General features: G+C 37.9%; 2 protein-coding genes across 2 annotated transcripts; both read left to right on the top strand.

The window, feature by feature from the left end:
- The first annotated feature begins 6,379 nt into the window (after positions 1-6,379).
- On the top strand, positions 6,380-8,615 carry LOC146579470 (HLA class II histocompatibility antigen, DR alpha chain-like). Its single transcript, XM_085269342.1, has 4 exons — positions 6,380-6,491; positions 6,575-6,823; positions 7,545-7,829; positions 8,088-8,615. Exons 1-4 carry the CDS (start codon positions 6,434-6,436, stop codon positions 8,225-8,227), a joined length of 732 nt encoding a protein of 243 aa, XP_085125468.1. The 5' UTR covers positions 6,380-6,433; the 3' UTR covers positions 8,228-8,615.
- Positions 8,616-14,057: 5,442 nt separating this feature from the next.
- On the top strand, positions 14,058-17,999 carry LOC146579469 (H-2 class II histocompatibility antigen, E-S beta chain-like). The gene is made up of 6 exons (XM_085269339.1): positions 14,058-14,129; positions 14,339-14,611; positions 16,174-16,387; positions 16,467-16,534; positions 16,629-16,751; positions 17,334-17,999. The coding sequence occupies exons 1-6, from the start codon at positions 14,075-14,077 to the stop codon at positions 17,354-17,356; spliced, it is 756 nt and encodes a 251-aa protein (XP_085125465.1). The 5' UTR covers positions 14,058-14,074; the 3' UTR covers positions 17,357-17,999.
- Positions 18,000-18,460: the final 461 nt, after the last annotated feature.

The following is an 18,460-nucleotide window of genomic DNA, read 5'->3' as shown; positions in this document are numbered from 1 at the left end:
AAACGTGCTGTGGAAGGCTCATTCTATTGTTAATTGTTTTAACCATCCACTTCACAGTGAGTTTGATTTGTTGCCCTCTGGCCGTCGTTTCAGAGTACCTTTGAGGAACACCAAAAGTCTGTTCTGCTCTGAGTCACAGTTTGGTTTGATTTAAATGCCTTTGCTTACAGTCGAGGGCCACCAGTGAAGCATCAGACAGAAGATTTCTCCAACTGTGTTCAGCTTGACATCATGATTCATCCTGAAGGACTTCTGACCAGTTTTTATGTTGCACTGTAGCTGTTACACACGGAGGAGCTTTAATGTTTCTACTGTTCAGCTAAAACTGTGCAGCAGTGTAGTCATAGTTCATATCATTATTTGTTATATATTTATAGAAAGACTCCAGGTTTGCTTTATCCCCACCGCATCTCATCTCCTTAATGGCAAATAACCATCTTATGGGTTTTTATTATTGTTTTGTTTACTTGTGTTGTTGCCCTTGCTGCTAAAAGAATTTCCCCTTGTGGGACAAGAAAGTATTGAATTTAACTGAACTGAAGACTGAGACACAAATTGAACGCCTGTGTCCAACTTGTCTCTCTACTGTCCCAATCCAACACAAAACAACAGCACTGTCACATAATATTACACAGAAGCTGTCAATTTAGCTCTGCAGAGTGAGTAGTTATAATTAGAACTGGGTATTGTCACTAATTTCTCCAACTGATTCAATTCTGATTCAAAAGGTCCCGACTTGATTTGATTTGATTCAATTTGAATTTGGCTCAGTCGGACATAATTATTGTAAATTCTTTGATGTGTACTTTCAGAAAAGAACTCTAAATGAAAATATATTTATTTTCATATTAATAACAGATCCTAAAGCAGCACAATATTGGACATGTAGAGCCCCGGGGCTTTTGAGATTGACTGTTTCTCTGCAATAACAACCTCAGTGTTATCTACCTAGGCATAAAAACAAAGCTGATATTTGTGAGACTTCTTCAGAGGTGCAGCTATCACAGCAGATGTCTTTGTGTCAAAGTAACTGGCGATAAAACAGAAAAATATGAAGATTTTCCTGGCCTGGTGTTTTATAGCACATTACCACCTTGAAAATATGCTCCAGGTAGATCAAAAATGGGAGAAAACCATGAATCAACATATGAAAATTACCTGCAAAAAACTGATGCTGCTAAAGTGAAGCAGAGCAAAGAAACAGAGGTTTTTATCAAAAACATAGCTAAGAGTTTTGCAATTTCAATTCGTAAAAGTTGAAATTTCTTTGGTATTGAATAACCGAGATTAGGCTTTCTTATCGGATGGCATTTTTTTTGAGATAAAAACAGCGGTCGACAACACTGTACACAACGGTAGATAACAGAGCAAATAAGGCACCATGAATTCTTGACAGGAAACTGGTCTTAAAGTATACTGAGAGCTAGAGTTGTGTGCAAAGAGCGATTTTATTGTTGTGGAAGAAAGACAGCTAAAGTAAGAGAGAATTCATGACGAATTTGTATAATGTAACAAAAATGTCAAGTGCTTGAATTTGTAATATTTTGTAATATACTGGATTATTTTGTTTTTACTTTATCTCCCCATGCCGCCACCTACAGAAGTTCTCTGACCACTCTGCCATAGTCGGCCTCATCACAGAGTACAGACAGTGGACTCTGGACTTTGTGGACTGGTGCCAGCAGAACCACCTGCTGATCAACGCCAGGAAAACCAAGGAGTTGGTGGTGGATTTCCGGAGACGCAAACCTACCACACTGACACCGGTGAACATCCAGGGAGTGGACATTGAGATAGTGGACTCGTATAGGTACCTGGGTGTTCACCTGAATAATAAATTGGACTGGAGCCACAACACTGATGCTCTTTACAGGAAGGGTCAGAGCAGACTCTACCTGCTGAGGCGGCTGAGGTCATTTGGAGTACAGGGAGCGATTTTAAAGACCTTCTATGACTCTGTGGTGGCATCTGTCATTTCTTACAGTGTTGTATGTTGTAGCAGCGGTTTATCTGCAGCTGAAAGGAAGAGGTTGGATAAACTCATCAGGAAGGCCAGCTCTGTTCTGGGATGCACCCTGGACCCAGTGAAGGTGGTGGGAGACAGAAGGACTCTGGCCAAAATAACATCTCTGATGGACAGAGTCTCCCACCCCATGCATGCATGTAAATGTTGCTGAACTGCAGAGCTCCTTCAGTGACAGACCGCTGCATCCTAGATGCATGAAGGAGCGTTTCCGCAGGTCCTTACTCCCTGCAGCTGTCAGACTGTACAATCAAAACTGCTCCCAACAATCATAGATGTTTACATCAGCGCTGTACCTTGCACTATTTTATCAACCGATTCACACTACAACCAGGGTTTGCCTCTTATCTGTCCATCCATCTTCATCCGCTTTATCCGAGGCCGGGTTGCGGGGGCAGCAGCCTAAGCAAAGAGGCCCTCTTATCTGTATTTCATTTTATTTAATTTAATAACAGTACAGTACTCACTTTTTAGTAACCATTGTCCTTCATGTACATATGTAAAAATTGTGTATGTTTCTGTTCTGTGTCTTGTGTACTGTTTGTTTGTATATGTGTCTGTCTTGCTGCTGTTACACCCAAATTTCAATTAAATTAAATTCAATTAAAGGATTATTCTATTCTATTCTGTTCTAACTCTCTCATTACTTTACTTTCTCTGGGATTAAAAAAGTATTATGATTCAGCTGAGGAAGAAACTGCTTTACATTTTATTTTCACCACATTATACAATCAGCATCACATTGTTTTTTTTATCATTTGACTTAGATGTTGATGTAGATGTTGTTGCTGTTTACATAACACACTCTGAGGACTGAAAACCAGGAAATTCAGTCAGACTGCTCTCAATAATCATCATAAAATAAAACAATAAGATGGTGAGCATTCAACAGCTTCAATCATGTGCTGATCTTTTTTCTTTCTTGCTTTCAAAAAGACCAGTATGTTTATATCCCTTCTCTGCTTTTACAGTTCATGGTTGTAAAGTGGAGGGAGCCTATCCCAGCTCACAACAAGAAGCATTGTTTTGTGTCCTGTGTGACTGATGATGAGAAAAGTATAAATGTAAGGTTGACTGATGTCTAATGTTGTACACTAGTTAGATTTTAGACGAAATTAAAATGATGTGGGATATAACGTGCTTACATTGTGTAGACTGAAGGAACTGTGTGACCACAGAACAAGGAAATAAATGAAGGAAATAAATAAAGAGAATAAATAAAGGGAACTGCAGTAAACTTCCTGGTGCTTCATTAGCATTGTTCAGATTAGTGCAGAGTCTTTCACAGACTGTGAATCGCTGAACTCATCTATAAATGTTTAATCAAAGTTTGACTGTTTTACTCTTAAAAATTAAGTAAAAAGTAATTGTGGTGCTAAAGCAAAATTCGGTGAATATGCTATCATCTCAAACTTCAAGTAAACCAAGGCTTTAATTAATTTTGTCCTGAATCATATTTATTCTGTAGTGTTAGTGAAATACTGCGAAATGTGACCAAATTGTCCTTGATTCATTTGGATACTTGAATGAAGAGTTTGTGAATCCTGTCTGTGATGTATTTTTAGTGTTTCTTTTTGCTCAGCAGCTTCAGGGGTATCTGAGGTGTTTTGCATGAATTTTATACAATTATATCAGACTATCATCGGTGTACAAGGCGAACGATAAAAATTTTGAACTTTTGAAATCATTCAAACATAAAGAAAACACATCAGTAAAGACAAAACTCTGGTCACAAGGATATGATAACAACAAACCAACTTAAAACTATTGGGAAAAGAATAATTAACAACTTGTTTGACCCGTGTCACTGTTTTATCTCATTTAGTCAGAAAAAAAAATAAAGAATCCTCCATCTTACCACGTTTCTCAAACATTGGTCACATTTTTGAAATAAAACCTAACCCAACTGATTCCACTCTGCAATGGAGCCCACCTCAAATAAACAGTGCTAAAACATTGTAACGCGCTTACATTGTTTAGTTTCAAGGAACTGTGTAACCACAGAAAACTGAAATGAATTACAGAATGAGTATTACAGAGAAGTACTCTTTTCATTTCAGGAATATAATTTTCAAGCAGGAACCTCAGAAAATCCATTGGGGTTCAATTGATTAAGGGAACTGCAGTCAACTTCCTGGTGCTTCATTAGCATTGTTCATGTTGTCAAACAGCTAAAAAAAGAGCAGTGTGTTAACTGTAGACCCACGTATCTGTATAATGTGATGATCCTACCAGTATTGGAAAAAATAGTTGAATAGCCATGTTGTATTTTCATGGAAGCCGCTTAACAGCCTCCATGTTGCCTGCTACTGTAGAAAGTAGTTGTCACTTTTAATGCTAGTTAATACAGTCATAGGAAAATAAAGTACACTCAGTTCAATTAAGGTCAGAGAGAGTACTTTCTCTCTCTGACCTTAACTGAACCCAGTGAGGCCTGTAGGCACTTAGATGTTGTCCTGGGTTCTTCTGTAAACTCCTGGCTGAGTCATAGCTGCGCTCTTGGAGTAATTTTGGTAGGCTGGCAACTCTTGGGAAGTTCCAGCACTGTTCCAGGTTTTCTACTTAAGTGGATGATGGCTGTCATTGAGCCTTAGAAACCCTTTCAGAGTGATGGCTGTCACTAACCTCGTTTCTCAGTTGATTTTTTAGATTATGACATGTGCTGAGGTGTTGAGATATTTATACTGTTTCACTTTGTCAAACAGATTCTGTTTCACTAGCTGGGCCCACGTCCTCATGTTAGGCTTAATAGCGTTTTAGTAGGTAAAGGTGAATGCTTGGACATGAATTGAGTTGTGGTTTGGGAAAGGCCTTAAGGGGACTGGCGATGGCTCCTGGGCCTTGCAGATCTCCATGCACTAAATAAAAGTGAAGAAGTTAAAGTATTGAAAACAAGGAGGGAGGGTCGGGCACGTAAACGAGAATGAACAGCTTGCAGAACTGGGGGAACTTATATAGATGACAACTGGAAGGAGCGTGTTTGGAGGCGTGGTCCTGCTCCTGCAATTCCGATACAAATTCTCCAATTAATTGATTTCTGAATCAGTAGGTCTAGCAGTGATGAGGCCTGGGTTTAATTTAAACTGGGTTTGCATTTAAACTGAAGCTTTTTCTTAATAAATTAAATATAATTTAATAACTGCACATTTTTCTTACTAGGGTTATTTTTTAAAGTGTATATTTTTAATGATATGAAACATCTAAATGTGACAAATATGCAAAAACTAAGAAATGAGTAAGGGGCAAATACTTTTTTCACATAACTCTATTACAGCAGATCATTTTTCAGATGCTACTTGTTATTAAAGAGAGGAGGCTTTCTCATGCAGCCTTTCCAAAAAAGCGATGCATGTTCCATCTTTTTTTACTGTCTGAGCCTATCAATTGATCCAGAATTTCTTCCACAGTTAGCAGTGGTGAGTCATCAGGGCCTGATGTATGGAAGTAAGTGAAAAGCTAATTTGCAAAGCAAAATCCCAAGCCTCTTGCCTTGCAAATGCAGTGAAGGCTTGGGCGTTTGGCTTCATTTGCTTATCTCTATCTTTCTTTGAAATTATTTCTATAGTCCCAGGTGGCGTTGTCCTTCGACACCTGTTCAGAATCATCTCGTCATGCCCTTCTTGATAATCTCTAATTCTGCTGACATCTGTTTATGTTAATTCCAGAAATGAACCAGTAACACCACAGTGACTACATCCATCTTTTATGTACAGTCTGTGATCTAAACACATGTTTGTTTTTACACTTAATAAAGTAAATACATTTTAATCACTATAAGAAGAAACCTGTCTTATCTCGGAGGAAAATGGGAGTCCATAAAGTTCTAAGGGGTAGGGACAGAGTAGACACATCAACATTTATTATGATGGAAGTGAGTGAAACACTTTTAATTCAGTTCTTTAATCTTAAACTACATCTCAAATTTTATACACTGATCTGTTATCTAAGTAAAGTCCTTATCTGCATATTAGCTGCACATGAATACATGTTACCTCATGAATCAGTCATCTTTTACAAATAATCTAAGAAATGGAAAATCAGACACATCTGATTTTTTTCTGATGTGTCTGATGCTTGAGATGATTCAATCTGAAAACTCTAAATGACTTTAAACATTACAATTTAGTTTTTATTTTACAGAAATATATTTTAAAAGTTTTAGTTCAAAATTTGCAAAGTATTGTCTACATGATACAAATAAAGTCTCTTTGATGTATTTGTTTTAAATCACACAATGACTTACAGAGAACAGGAATGTTTATTTCTAAGAGGCTGTATCACATCACTAGCTGTGAGCTCTGTGATTGGCTGTGTGTGTGTTAGAGCTCACCTGCTGCTGCACTTTCTGCCAGTTCACTCAGAGACTTCATACAGTCACAGTTTAACTCTATTCGTCAGTGAGAACTGCTGATGAAGATGAAGGAGCTGCTCCTCTTCCTCTCCTATGTGCTCTGGGGCTCTGCTGATGGTGAGTTTCTCTCTTTAAACTGACAGACAGTCAGCCGCTTATTGATCAGAATATCAGCATTTAATTGCATTAATGTGTTTCAGCTCTACATACAGACATCCATGTCGTTGGCTGTTCATACATTCATGGAGGGGTCATGTTTGGACTGAATCGTGAAGAACTTTGGTACGCAGACTTTGAGAAACAGATGGATGTTTATCCTCAGCCACCTTTTGTTCAACCCATCAGCTTCGGAGATGGAGCTTATAAAATCGCCGTGGCTAATTTATATGGCTGCAGACAGTTCCTGCAGCTTAGTGAGACGGCTATGAAGGACTTCCCTCCACAACGTGGTAAACACATACAGGCACACACAAACTGATAACAACATTCAATCTACATTAATCAACTAAAATAGGGAATTAAATTTACTTTGATGTAAATGTTGTCATCAGTGTCACGTGATTAATGAGGTTAGGTTATAAATGATGTGGTGTGTGGTGGGTTTCATAAACCAGAATCAGAATACTTTATTATTCCCAGAAGAAATTACGTGGTCGCACTTTCTCCAAGACAGTGAGAACAGTAGCAGACTAAACTAAGTTAAATATTACAACATATTACAAAGTTACAAAATATAAAAATAGCTCAAGTATAAATATCCAAGTATATTACACAAATTATATATTTGGCTGACATAGGGGTGTCCATCTTACTGTATGTTCCATACTTTCCCAGTACAAACCATTACTAACTCACAAACCTCTACATTTATTTGTTTTGAAGATTTTCTTCAACACTTTCAAGTTCCAAAAGCTCAAGATTTTCATTTCAGGTTTTAGAGCAGGAGGTTCTATATGGGTCCCACTGACCATTTCACTGCCATATGACTGTTTGGTATTTTATCACATGTATATTCTCATTGAAGTTTCTTTATTGAAAACGCTGTTGTGTTTCCATGCTGATAGACCTGACAGGCTCATTGAGGGAGTAACTTATCTAAGATTAAGACAAGAGATATTCTACTCTGCGGATTCCTTGACCATCATCGAACTGACTTGTGTTTGTGTACAGATGCTCCTTCAGGTGTGACGATCTACACCAGAAACGAGGTGGAGCTCAGAGCTAAAAACACTTTGGTCTGTCATGTGACTGGTTTCTATCCTGCTCCTGTCAAAGTCTCCTGGACCAAGAATGGACAGATTACGACTGGAGGATCCAGCATCAACAATCCCTATCCCAACAAAAATGGAACCTTCACCCAGATCGCCAGACTGCAGTTCATCCCAAAGCAGGGAGACGTCTACAGCTGTACAGTGGAACATCTGGGTCTGACCAAACCACTGATCAAGATCTATAGTGAGAAACACTTTTATTTAAACAGAGGAGACAGACTGAAATACAGAGACAATAGTGCATAATTATGAAGTTTCATGTCTTCGTGTTTCTGTCTGCAGATTTCACAAAGCCTTGGCTGAGTATTAACCTGAACAGCTAACTTTAGTTAATGAGCTGACAGTTTTCAGCTCATGCAGTTCACATTATTGAGCTGTAATTAATCAGAACGATTAAGTCTGAACGATTGTGTCTGTGTCATGTGTCTGTTTCTGCCTCCAGATGTGGACACACCTGAGACGCCTGAGAAACATAAGCCCAGCCTTGGACCTGCAGTGTTCTGTGGACTCGGTGTGATTATCGGCGTGCTCTGTGCTGCAGGTGGAACCTTCTTCATCCTCAAAGCAAACAAATGCATCTGATCGTCTGTGGTTGATGATGTCAACCACAGACATCATCAACCACAGTGCTTGTGTAGACAATGTCGTTTAAGGATGCTGCTCTGCTCTCTGATCTTCATTCATGTGACCCTGGCTGTGTTTACATGGAGCCTTAAGTTCACTTTATTTTCACACTGTTAAACAGATTCAGTTTAAAATGCCAGTAACATAAAAATGACAAGTAATATTAACCAATCAGAAAGCTATCCAAAAGGGACTTCATAGTCAGTCTGAAACAATCCATCTGCCTTTTTACGTTTTTTTAAACTCAGTTTTATCTGTTGACTATCTTTGCCTTCATTCCATCTATATGATTCAGACAGATATAAATAAACCTGAATTTCAAATAAATCCTCACCTGTAAACATGAGTCAGTTTTTTGTTTTGTTATATTTCATTAATAATCAGTATCAGCTGAATGATACATGTGTGATCTGCTGGATGAGTGCAACCTAAAAGACCAAACTATTTGTTTAGTAAAGGGTAATATGCAGCAATAAATAACACTTCTAGCAAAGAGAAATATTATCCACTTAGATTTAAGATTTATTGATCTTAGATCTCAGCTGCCTCACTCACTGTCCAGAAGTGTTATGTGTTTCACTACTGCATTGCAATGGAAGAACAACAGACACACATTATGCCCCTATCCTGGACTAAACCAATCAGAGATAGTCAGGGGCGGGACTTCTCTGATTGGCCGTGAAATTTAAAGTGAAACAACACAAAACACTGCAAACCACAACACAATTAAATATAAATTAAAATATGAAAACAAAAAGAAGATGCACATTCTCTGTCATATGGGCCTGCATGAATAAACCTTCTGAATCCTTCTGAATCATCTGCAACTGAAAATAGTTCTGGATTATTACCTTTCTAGTGTGACGTTGTTGTCCCTGGCTCTCTTTCTCTCTCTTTCCCTCCTGAGGGTGAGAGAAAGAAAAAAAAAGGCTCGTGTTGTTCACTTCAAAGACTCTAAGAGCCGTTTCGTTCGCAACTGACACATCACTAGAATAAGGCAATGTCGATTCATTAAATCCTGAATCGACTTTTAAACATAAACGTATTTTGCCAGAAACGCCAGATTCTCAGATTAAAGCTCACAAAACTATTTCAACAACCACCAAACAGCAAATGAGAGCAGGTACACGGATTCCACACAAAGACGTAAACACAGAACGGACCGACGCATTAGAATCAACTTTGTCTTTCTCGGCTTTCTCACCCGACGGCCCGTAGACGGACACGCTGTCGGAGCTCTGTGTTCACGTCTTTTTGCGCTGATTCTGAGCTGCAGGTTTTGTCTCTCTCCAACTAAAATTCACAGAGCCAGCAGCAAAAGAAGCAGCAAACTACGCTTCACATTTGATAAATGTCGTCATGAATTCCCTCTGACTTTTGCTGTTTTGCTTCCACCACGATAAAAATCACACTTCATGCACAGCTAGCTCTCTCTCTCTCTCTCTGTACTTCAAGAACAGTTTCCCGTCTCAAATCTGTTTTCTGCATTATTCATTCGCTTATTACCCAACAGTCTACCGTTGATTACAGCGCTGTCGGCCGCTGTATTTTTCTTTTCTTTTCTTTTTTTTTTCACTTAAATGACCTCGGACAAGAAAGCATAGTTTCTGCTGTTCAATACTGAAGAAAAATAAACTTTTTAAAATTATGCAAAATTACAGAATATTTTTAAGGTTATCTGCTATAAAAAGCCAGGCCAGAAAAATCTCCTTCTTGTTTTTCTGTGTTTTATTCTCAGTTACTTTGACACAAAAGCATCTGCTGTGATGTTCACAATTCTGATGAAGTCTCACATACATCAGTACTGATAAATGATGAGAATTATAATATTTCTGACAGTCTGAGGCTAAATTGAATCGAATCAGGACTTTGAGAACCAGAATCGAATGGATTATTGAAATCAGTGATGATACCCAGCCCTAGTGAGGCCCGACAGAAGTGGATGTAGCTGTGGGTAATAAGAAAAGATGAAAATAACTATTGATAACTTTTTTGTTAAGTTAAGGCCTGATCCGTCTGAAGTTCATAGCCAGCTCTGACACAGTGCCATTAATCTTTGAATGCTGAAAAAACACAGTGTATCCAGAAAACACATTATATGCTGCAATAAATGCACTGCCCAAGTGCCCCCTCTCCCCACTGCCTTTCAGCAGCATGCAACAGCAAACAGGTCGTCAGAGGAGGCTGATGTGATGATTAAGTTTAACATTGTCTACAATATTGCCAAAGCACTTTAAGTACAAGATTGTTAGTTAATAATTTACAAATGAATATTGTCTGTATGGACTGCAATTTCCCCTCCAAAAAAGTGCACATGTAAAACTGCGGTTTTAAGCGATGCGGTTGAAATATTTGAGTGCGCCTAACTTTTGTGCCGGTGCGCCTAACTTGCACCGTTGATGTGAGTTTCTACTCAGGGTTTTTTCTTCCAGTACAGAGCAGAAATGTTTTTGTTAAGATACTGGATACTTCGTGTTTTTCTCCACAATTTTAATTATAAGCTAGATATATTTCTTCTAATGAAATTAGTTTGCTAACACCAACAGGGATGAGTCAGGGAGTCAGTTGGGCTTGTGAATCATGATTCATGCGTTTGGAGTCTTTCTTATAAGTTAATTTATGAGGCTGATACTTTTACTGTTGCTACCACTCTACATGATTTAAATAACCAGATCCTGCAATGAGTGATTTAAAGTATGTCTCTCTGAATGTAAAAGGGATAAACAATGTTAAAGTAGTGTCTGATGCCTCTGTTTTACCAGATTGAGTAAGTTTTGATAATACATGAGAAACCAGTGCTGCTCAATTTGCCATCATGTGCAGTAGCCTTTCAAAAGCATTCCTATGCCTATGAGTTGACAAAGGACAAAGCAAGATTTAGTTGTCTTTAATGTTGACAACCTGATGATGATGAACTGAATATGATGAATATAAAAAATTACACTACAGAGAAATAGAAGTGAAATATTATTACACATTAGTGTGTTATTATTAAACTGCATTTGTAGTAAAAAAAACAAGCTGTGTAAAGTGTAATCTTATTTCTCCGAACATTTCATTATTCATTTCGACACCAAATTGAGAGGAGTTAAAACTAAAAAGTTAAGACTGGCCCTAGAGTAAATTTTACTCTAATTTTGAGTGGGACAAAAGGTTATTTGAAACAGAGTTGAAATCAACTCTGCAAAACTGACACTCATTTTTTTACTGTGTAGAGTCACGTGACCACAGCATCACCTGTTAACAGGAAGAACTCTCACAGAGGTTTTTTGGATAGTTTATCACACCACCCTGCCACATCCCTCGGGATGAATAAAGTACGATCAATCAATCAATCAATCAATCAATCAATCAATCAATCAATCAATCAATCAATCAATCAATCAATCAGTGAATCAATGAATCAATCAATGAATCAATGAATGAGTCAATCAATCAATCAATCAATCAATCAATCAATCAATCAATCAATGAATCAATGAATGAATGAATGAGTCAATCAATCAATCAATCAATCAATCAATCAATTAATCCCTTTCTTCTCTAGCTAATGCAGTGCCAGGTGTTAATGTGACCGAGGATTAAGCTGGTAGCATTATGTGGTCCAAAGTTTTTGGACTGTTCAAATTGAAACATATGACCCATTTGTTCAGATAAAGATAAACCAAATACAACATGATTTGGCTTCTATAAAGTGTGATATTATTTTCTGTTTTGGATGATCAGTAAAGCAGAGATACTGGAACCAGCACGTTCATCATGTTTATTGTAACAGATGACAGTAAATGTTGGACTAAGTGAAGCTGGAAGATGTGATTCACCACCAGAGATGGGCAGTAACTGTAAACCGATTACTTTTTTCAAGTAACAAGTAAAGTAAGGGATTACTATTGCAATAAAGGTAATTAGATTACTGTTACTTTCCAGTAAGCACGCTGCGTTACTGCATTGCTAAACTGTAATTTTGGCAGTCCCTCATTCCGTGTGCTTCATATTCCGGTTTGCCTGTCCTGTCTCGTCAGATAGATTCTGTTCGGCTGTGTTCCCCAGGTGTGTGCCAAGCTAAAGCTTGTCTCACGACAATGATATTAGCATGTGTGACATTCGTGGTAACAGACTTGTGCAGATCAACAATGGATTATATATCGAGTGCGGGAGAGAGTATGACTGTGCCGCCTTTAAAGCATGGAAGTACTGACCTTACTTTGAGTTTGTTTCATAAAAAGTGACAAAAACATTAGTGTCCGCTATACACTGAAAACTTCTTTCTACAGCGAAAAAAACCCATAAACTTCTGAGCAAGCACCAAGTACGCTGCCACAGGAATGTGAAATTCACAGAGAAACTCCCGGATCCTTCCACTAACATGACCGCTGCAGCACACCTGCACCAGGGCAAACCTCCGCCTACCCCACTCCTGCTATACAGGTGAAAATAGATTGAAGAGCAACAGGGCTTAGTGCCGCTGAGTCTTGGTATTTATTGATTTTCTGCTGTGTTTTACTTGCATCTATTTGAAAGAGTCAGTGTAAACGCAAAAAAAAATGTTTTATTTTATATGCTGGAATGTGCAGAATATAGGTTTAAATGTTAAACAAATTTCTTCAAGTCAAAGACTGTTGCATTTAATTTCATTTTTGCTTGATGCATAAAGTTAAAAGACTAAAACTAATAAAGCAAGTTTTAAAAACAAACTTTTTCATTTGATTACATTTTATATGATGGATTATGCAGGTAATTATTGCTTTATTACCTATTCAGCTTGTGTGTCATGTTTTTAAAAAGTAACTAACTAAGCAATTAATTACTTTTGAAAACAAGTAATCAGAAAGTAACAGGATTACTTTTTTGGAACCGTAAGTAATTAGTTACTGATTTTTTTTTCACAGTCACATCATATTAATATAAAAATACAGAAAAAAAATCAGGAAGGGGGCAAACACTTTTTCACTTGTGATTTACCTTGAGGTCAGATCAAATGTCTAACCCTGTAACTGCATGAGTCTGTGGACAGTAATGAAGCTTTTACACTGTCAGTCGGCTCCTCGGAATCATTTACTGTAGAATCACTGATTAAAGATCTGTAGAACTGATCAATAATGTCTTGATACATGCTCAGTCATCCAGGTAAGAAAATTTCAAAAAGTTGATTCTGTTCATCTGGATGTGATGTTTTCAGTGGGAGAAAGATTTCATCACTCATCCATGTAATTTATTCAGTCTCAGCTGACTGCAGGTTCATTAACAGCTTAACTGATGTCCACAGGCTCATGCAGTTCCAGAGTTAGAGATGTGGTTCTGACCTCCGAGTAAATCACCATAATCAATCATGAAAATACTGTTGATGTGTTTATCACACTTAAATGTTTCAGGTCTTCAAACAAATTCAAACTTTACTTTGTCTAACACGTACTGTCATCAATAATGATACTGTATGTAGCGATAAAGTTTACTTTGACTAATGAACATGATGAACCTGCTGGTTCCAGTATATTTGCTTAACAATAGATAATATCACACTTTATAAAAGCCAAATCATTTTGTATTTAGTTTATCTTTATCTGAACAAATAAGTCACAGTGTTTCCATCTGAACAGCCTCAGTCCTCAGTCGCATTAATACCTAGGACTGCATTAGCTAGAGAAAAAAGGGGTGTGGCAGGGTGGGGTTATAAACTACAGATGAAACCTTTCTGAGAGAGTTCTTCCTATTAACAGGTGATGCTGTGATCAAGTGACTATGTCATCTGGCTTTTAAAGCAGCTCTCAGTCAGCCTGAGGCAGTTTGTTAAGAGCACTCAGGAACATGGCTTCATCTTTTCTCTGCTTCACCCTCCTCTTCATCAGCATCCGCACTGCAGGTATGATCAATGCACTGATCAACACACTATTACCAATCAATACATCCATCTTTGGTCTGTATATTGTTGATCAATACATGGTTCATTGATCAATAGACTCATCAATATAACATACAGTTTATACTTTATCATCTATTATACAGGTATTATACAGGTATGATCAGTTCTCCACAGTCTGCACTTCACTGATGTTCTGTTTTGTTCTTCAGATGGATTTTTAGAGTATAGGGTGGAACGCTGTGAATTTAACTCCACTGCGCTGAAGCACATCGAGTACATCTACTCTCGCTATTACAAGAAGATAGAGTACATCAGGTTCAGCAGCAGTGTGGGGAAGTATGTTGGATTCACTGAGCATGGAGTGGAGCTGGCAATGCTCTGGAACAATAATACTGCACGGCTGAATTCAATGAGACAAATGGTAGTGCAATATTGTTACCATAACATTGATGTTCATGATCGGGCTGTTCTAGCTAAGTCAGGTGAGTGTGTAGTTGCGCAACATCATCAGGGCATCATGTTCAGCCACACAGCGACCAACACTCTGAATCACTCAGTTTAATCCTTAAACTCCTGAAGGTTTAAATTTGTTTAGAAATTTGGAGTCTACTGGAGTTCTGTTTCTTTAAAATTCAAGAAACAAAGTTTTTTAACAATGAAAAGTTTTTTATTAAATTATTTCAGGATTAATTAAAACTTTAATTAGAAGTTAAAAAGTAGAAGATGATTTAACAAATATTTGTGTAAATACAGCTTGCATTGAATGCTGGTGGCAAAACTTGAGCTTCTTCAAATCCGATTTTTTTGTCTGCTTGTTCACACTACAAATAAAATGCGACAGCAAACGCTCTCGTGTGAACCCTTAAAGAGGCCCGCATGTGCAAAAGAAGACGTCACACACAACGCGCTCTGTTTAGACCCAGAGCAACAGTATTGTTTGAATGATGGCCCTTAATATAAAGACTTCGGACTTTACGTTTCCCAATTTTTGCTTTAAGTTATTTTGTTATTTACATAATAATGTAAATAACCTAATAATTATCCTTATTGCTGTTTTAGAGAGGAGTGGTGCTTCAAAGGATAGTTGCAGATTTCTGTCAGAATCTGCAGATTATACAGTATAAATAAAATGTTCATGTTTCTCCAACGCTGTCTTCCCAACAGTTTCACTGGATGGCCAGGAAGCATTTGCTTCCTGATACTGTTAGTGTTAATTAATAATTGCAATTTGAAAAAAAGTGTCATTTTTTTTACCAGGATGTCCTTCAATACACTTATTAAACAAATATGTAGGACTGCTTTTTTCCATTTGTGCAACATCTCTAAAATTAGAAATATCCTGTCTCAGAGTGACGCTGAAAAACTAGTTCATTCGAGAGAGTGATATTATGCCCCTTATGTCAAACAGAGTGATTTATGACCCCAATAAATTATTCATGAGCTTAGGGTGTAATAAAGGAAGTAGTAAAAATACGATATTAATAAAATTATGATATTAGAAATTATGAATTAGAAAGAGAAAGCATATTTCTCCTGTATTGGCTTCCCTTCAGTGGCTTCCTGTTAAATCCAGAATTTAATTTAAAATCCTGCTCCTCAATAATAACCTCATCTTATCTTAATGACTTTACAGTGCCATATCATGCCATTAGGCACTTCGCTCTCGCACTGCAGGCTTACTTGTCATTCCTAGAGTATTTAAAAGTAGAATGTGAGGGAGAGCCTTCAGTTTTCTCACCAAAACTCTTGCTCATAGGGGTCATATGATTGTTGCATTTTTTTTCTTATTTCCTTATATTAATGTAGGGATTTTACAATAAATTACATAAAATACAATTTTTACAATAGGCAACTGTTGTGATTTGAAGCAATATAAATAAAATTGATTTGAAATTTGCAATTCTAATTTATTTAATTACAAATAACCAAAATTATGCCATTATTCTGACAGCTAACACATTTTCTATAGGTAGATTACAGATGATTCTATCCCATTACACATAATATTGCCACAATGGTAATATAATGTCTGTGTGGTTTTTAGTTCGGCCCAGTGTCAGAATTAAGTCCAAGACCCCACTTTCTGGTCACCATCCTGCCATGTTGGTCTGCAGCGTCTACGACTTCTTTCCCAGTGAGATCAAAGTGAGCTGGCTCAGAGACGGACAGGAAGTCACCTCTGATGTCACTTCCACTAAGGAGATGGCAAATGGTGATTGGTACTACCAGACTCACTCCTACCTGGAGTACACACCCAGGTCAGTCCACATCAGATCCTGGTTCATTTCCGGATCCATTCTGTGAGTGGTTTGTGAATCAGTGGTCTTTGTGTTGAAGGTCTGGCGAGAACATCTCCTGTGTGGTGGAGCACGCTAGCCTGAAGGAACCTCTGATCACTGACTGGGGTAAATACCTGTCTGTCTGTCCACAGAAATATGTATTTGACTGCTAACCTGTCTGTTTGACTGTTGGCCTCTATCTGTCACCTGTCCGACTCAGAGCCGTCCTCAGACAAATCAACTCCTGAATCAACCACGCTGATTGCCATCGGAGCCTCTATACTGACCCTGGGTCTGATCTTACTTTTGGCTGGATGTTTTCTCTACAGGTGGAAAGCCCCAGGTTAGACCAGGACTCACACTCACAGACCATTTGGCAAGCGTTTATGTCAGCCTTTTTGTTAGCCTGTTTATGTTCTATATTCACTTTCAGCTAGTGAATTTAATTTCTCACAAGTTTAGACAAGTTTTAAGTCCATATTTAGGCCCCAGTCTAATTTCACTGATGCGTTCAAATGTGGTGGATCCCAGCTATCCCTGAATAAGAGGTCTGGATTGGCTCTCCATCTAAAGGGCCTGAGTCTGAGCTTTTATTACAATTTTTTATTCTAATATTGCATTGGAAGCTAAATTACCAATTAACACAATCACATGTGTATTTTTGAACTCTATATTTTATCTGCTGTCCTCTGATTAGATATTAGTCCCTTATTTAGACAACCTCAGCTGCTTCAGGCCTCAGGCATCTCCCTCTCAGACTTATAGGATTTCACACCAGTTCAGACCTGTTTTTCAGAGCAGACAGAGTCCATGCATTTAAACTAGGGACTTCACTGAATCATTGTTGTTGATGTTTGATTGAGATCAGTTGTCCTCATGTGGATAAAGAGTTTCTTATTGACTCTGTCCTTATCTCTTTATCTAGATCATACTCTGTTTTTCAATTAATGAGGCAGGATCCTGATCCTAGTCCTGGCTCTTTCTGATGGAGTAAGAAGCAGCTGATTTGTGTGTTCAGCAGACTCATGATCTCTGGAATGGGCGACTCTGAACCTGATCATGACCAAACTCATGTATAGATGTTTAATTAATGTCTTTAAACCACAATAAACATAACATTTCACCTGTGTGCTTACTTACATGCATCAACACATTGATGTCACTGTACACTGTTTAAAACCCTTTAGTGTTCTGGTCAACCAATTGGTAGAGCACATTTTCAGGCCCTATATCTAACTGAGGCTTTCACTGAAATTGACCTACCTTATTGAGTCTTTTCTACCAATTGGTTTACATCTGTAATGCCAAAAAAATCCATCAGAAGGCACTGCAAATGGAAACTGTTGGCTCTGCTTATCCCTCTCCCAATAAAACTAAGGTAGGAAGATAACATTTTTTGATATATGATAGTGTTGGAGGACTTACTAAACAGATGTATGTCACTTGACAGCATTAAAAAAGTGAAATTAAATGTTTAATATTTTTTTAAAAAGTGGTCAAACAAAAGGTTGATTTGTCCCTTTGTGGTGCTAATGCTAACATAACCTAAATGTTATTAAAATTGACTATTTGCCATAAAATCAGACCACTAGACCCATTTTGTTTATCCATTGCTATTGATAAATCACATTAAGTGTTAGCACAGCAAGAATAGGCTGAAATAATTTCCTCAGTAAGTCATTTTTGTAACTTTCTGATGATTCTGATGATATCACCCACCTTCAACCACAGTGTGTTTGAGGTCATGGTTTCATATGAAGCAACAAGGGCTGGCACTCTCCACCAATATATTGCCACCAAACCAGATGAGTGTGGCTTTAAATTGTTCTGCCAAGCAAGTTCATCTGGTATCATCCACAACTTGCTGCTGTATCAAGGGGGGTCTACATTCTTCAATGCTCCCCTGAGTGAAAAGGAACAGAAGCTACCTGTAAGGGGCCAAAGTTGTAAAAAAAAACCACTATGCAACCCCATAAAAGAACCGCAGTTCTTCACAAGTTTCAGCTTGGTCCAGAACTTGCACACCTCCTTGGGTGTCAGGTGCATTGGTAC

The sequence above is a fragment of the Mchenga conophoros genome, linkage group LG3 (genome assembly GCF_057382185.1).
Source record: "Mchenga conophoros isolate Kocher_MC1m ecotype Shallow Benthic linkage group LG3, M_conophoros_male_GT1.1, whole genome shotgun sequence".
NCBI classification, from domain to species: Eukaryota; Metazoa; Chordata; class Actinopteri; order Cichliformes; family Cichlidae; genus Mchenga; species Mchenga conophoros.
The sequence above is the reverse complement of the archived record's forward strand: the minus strand, read 5'-3'. Positions and strand labels throughout refer to the sequence as shown.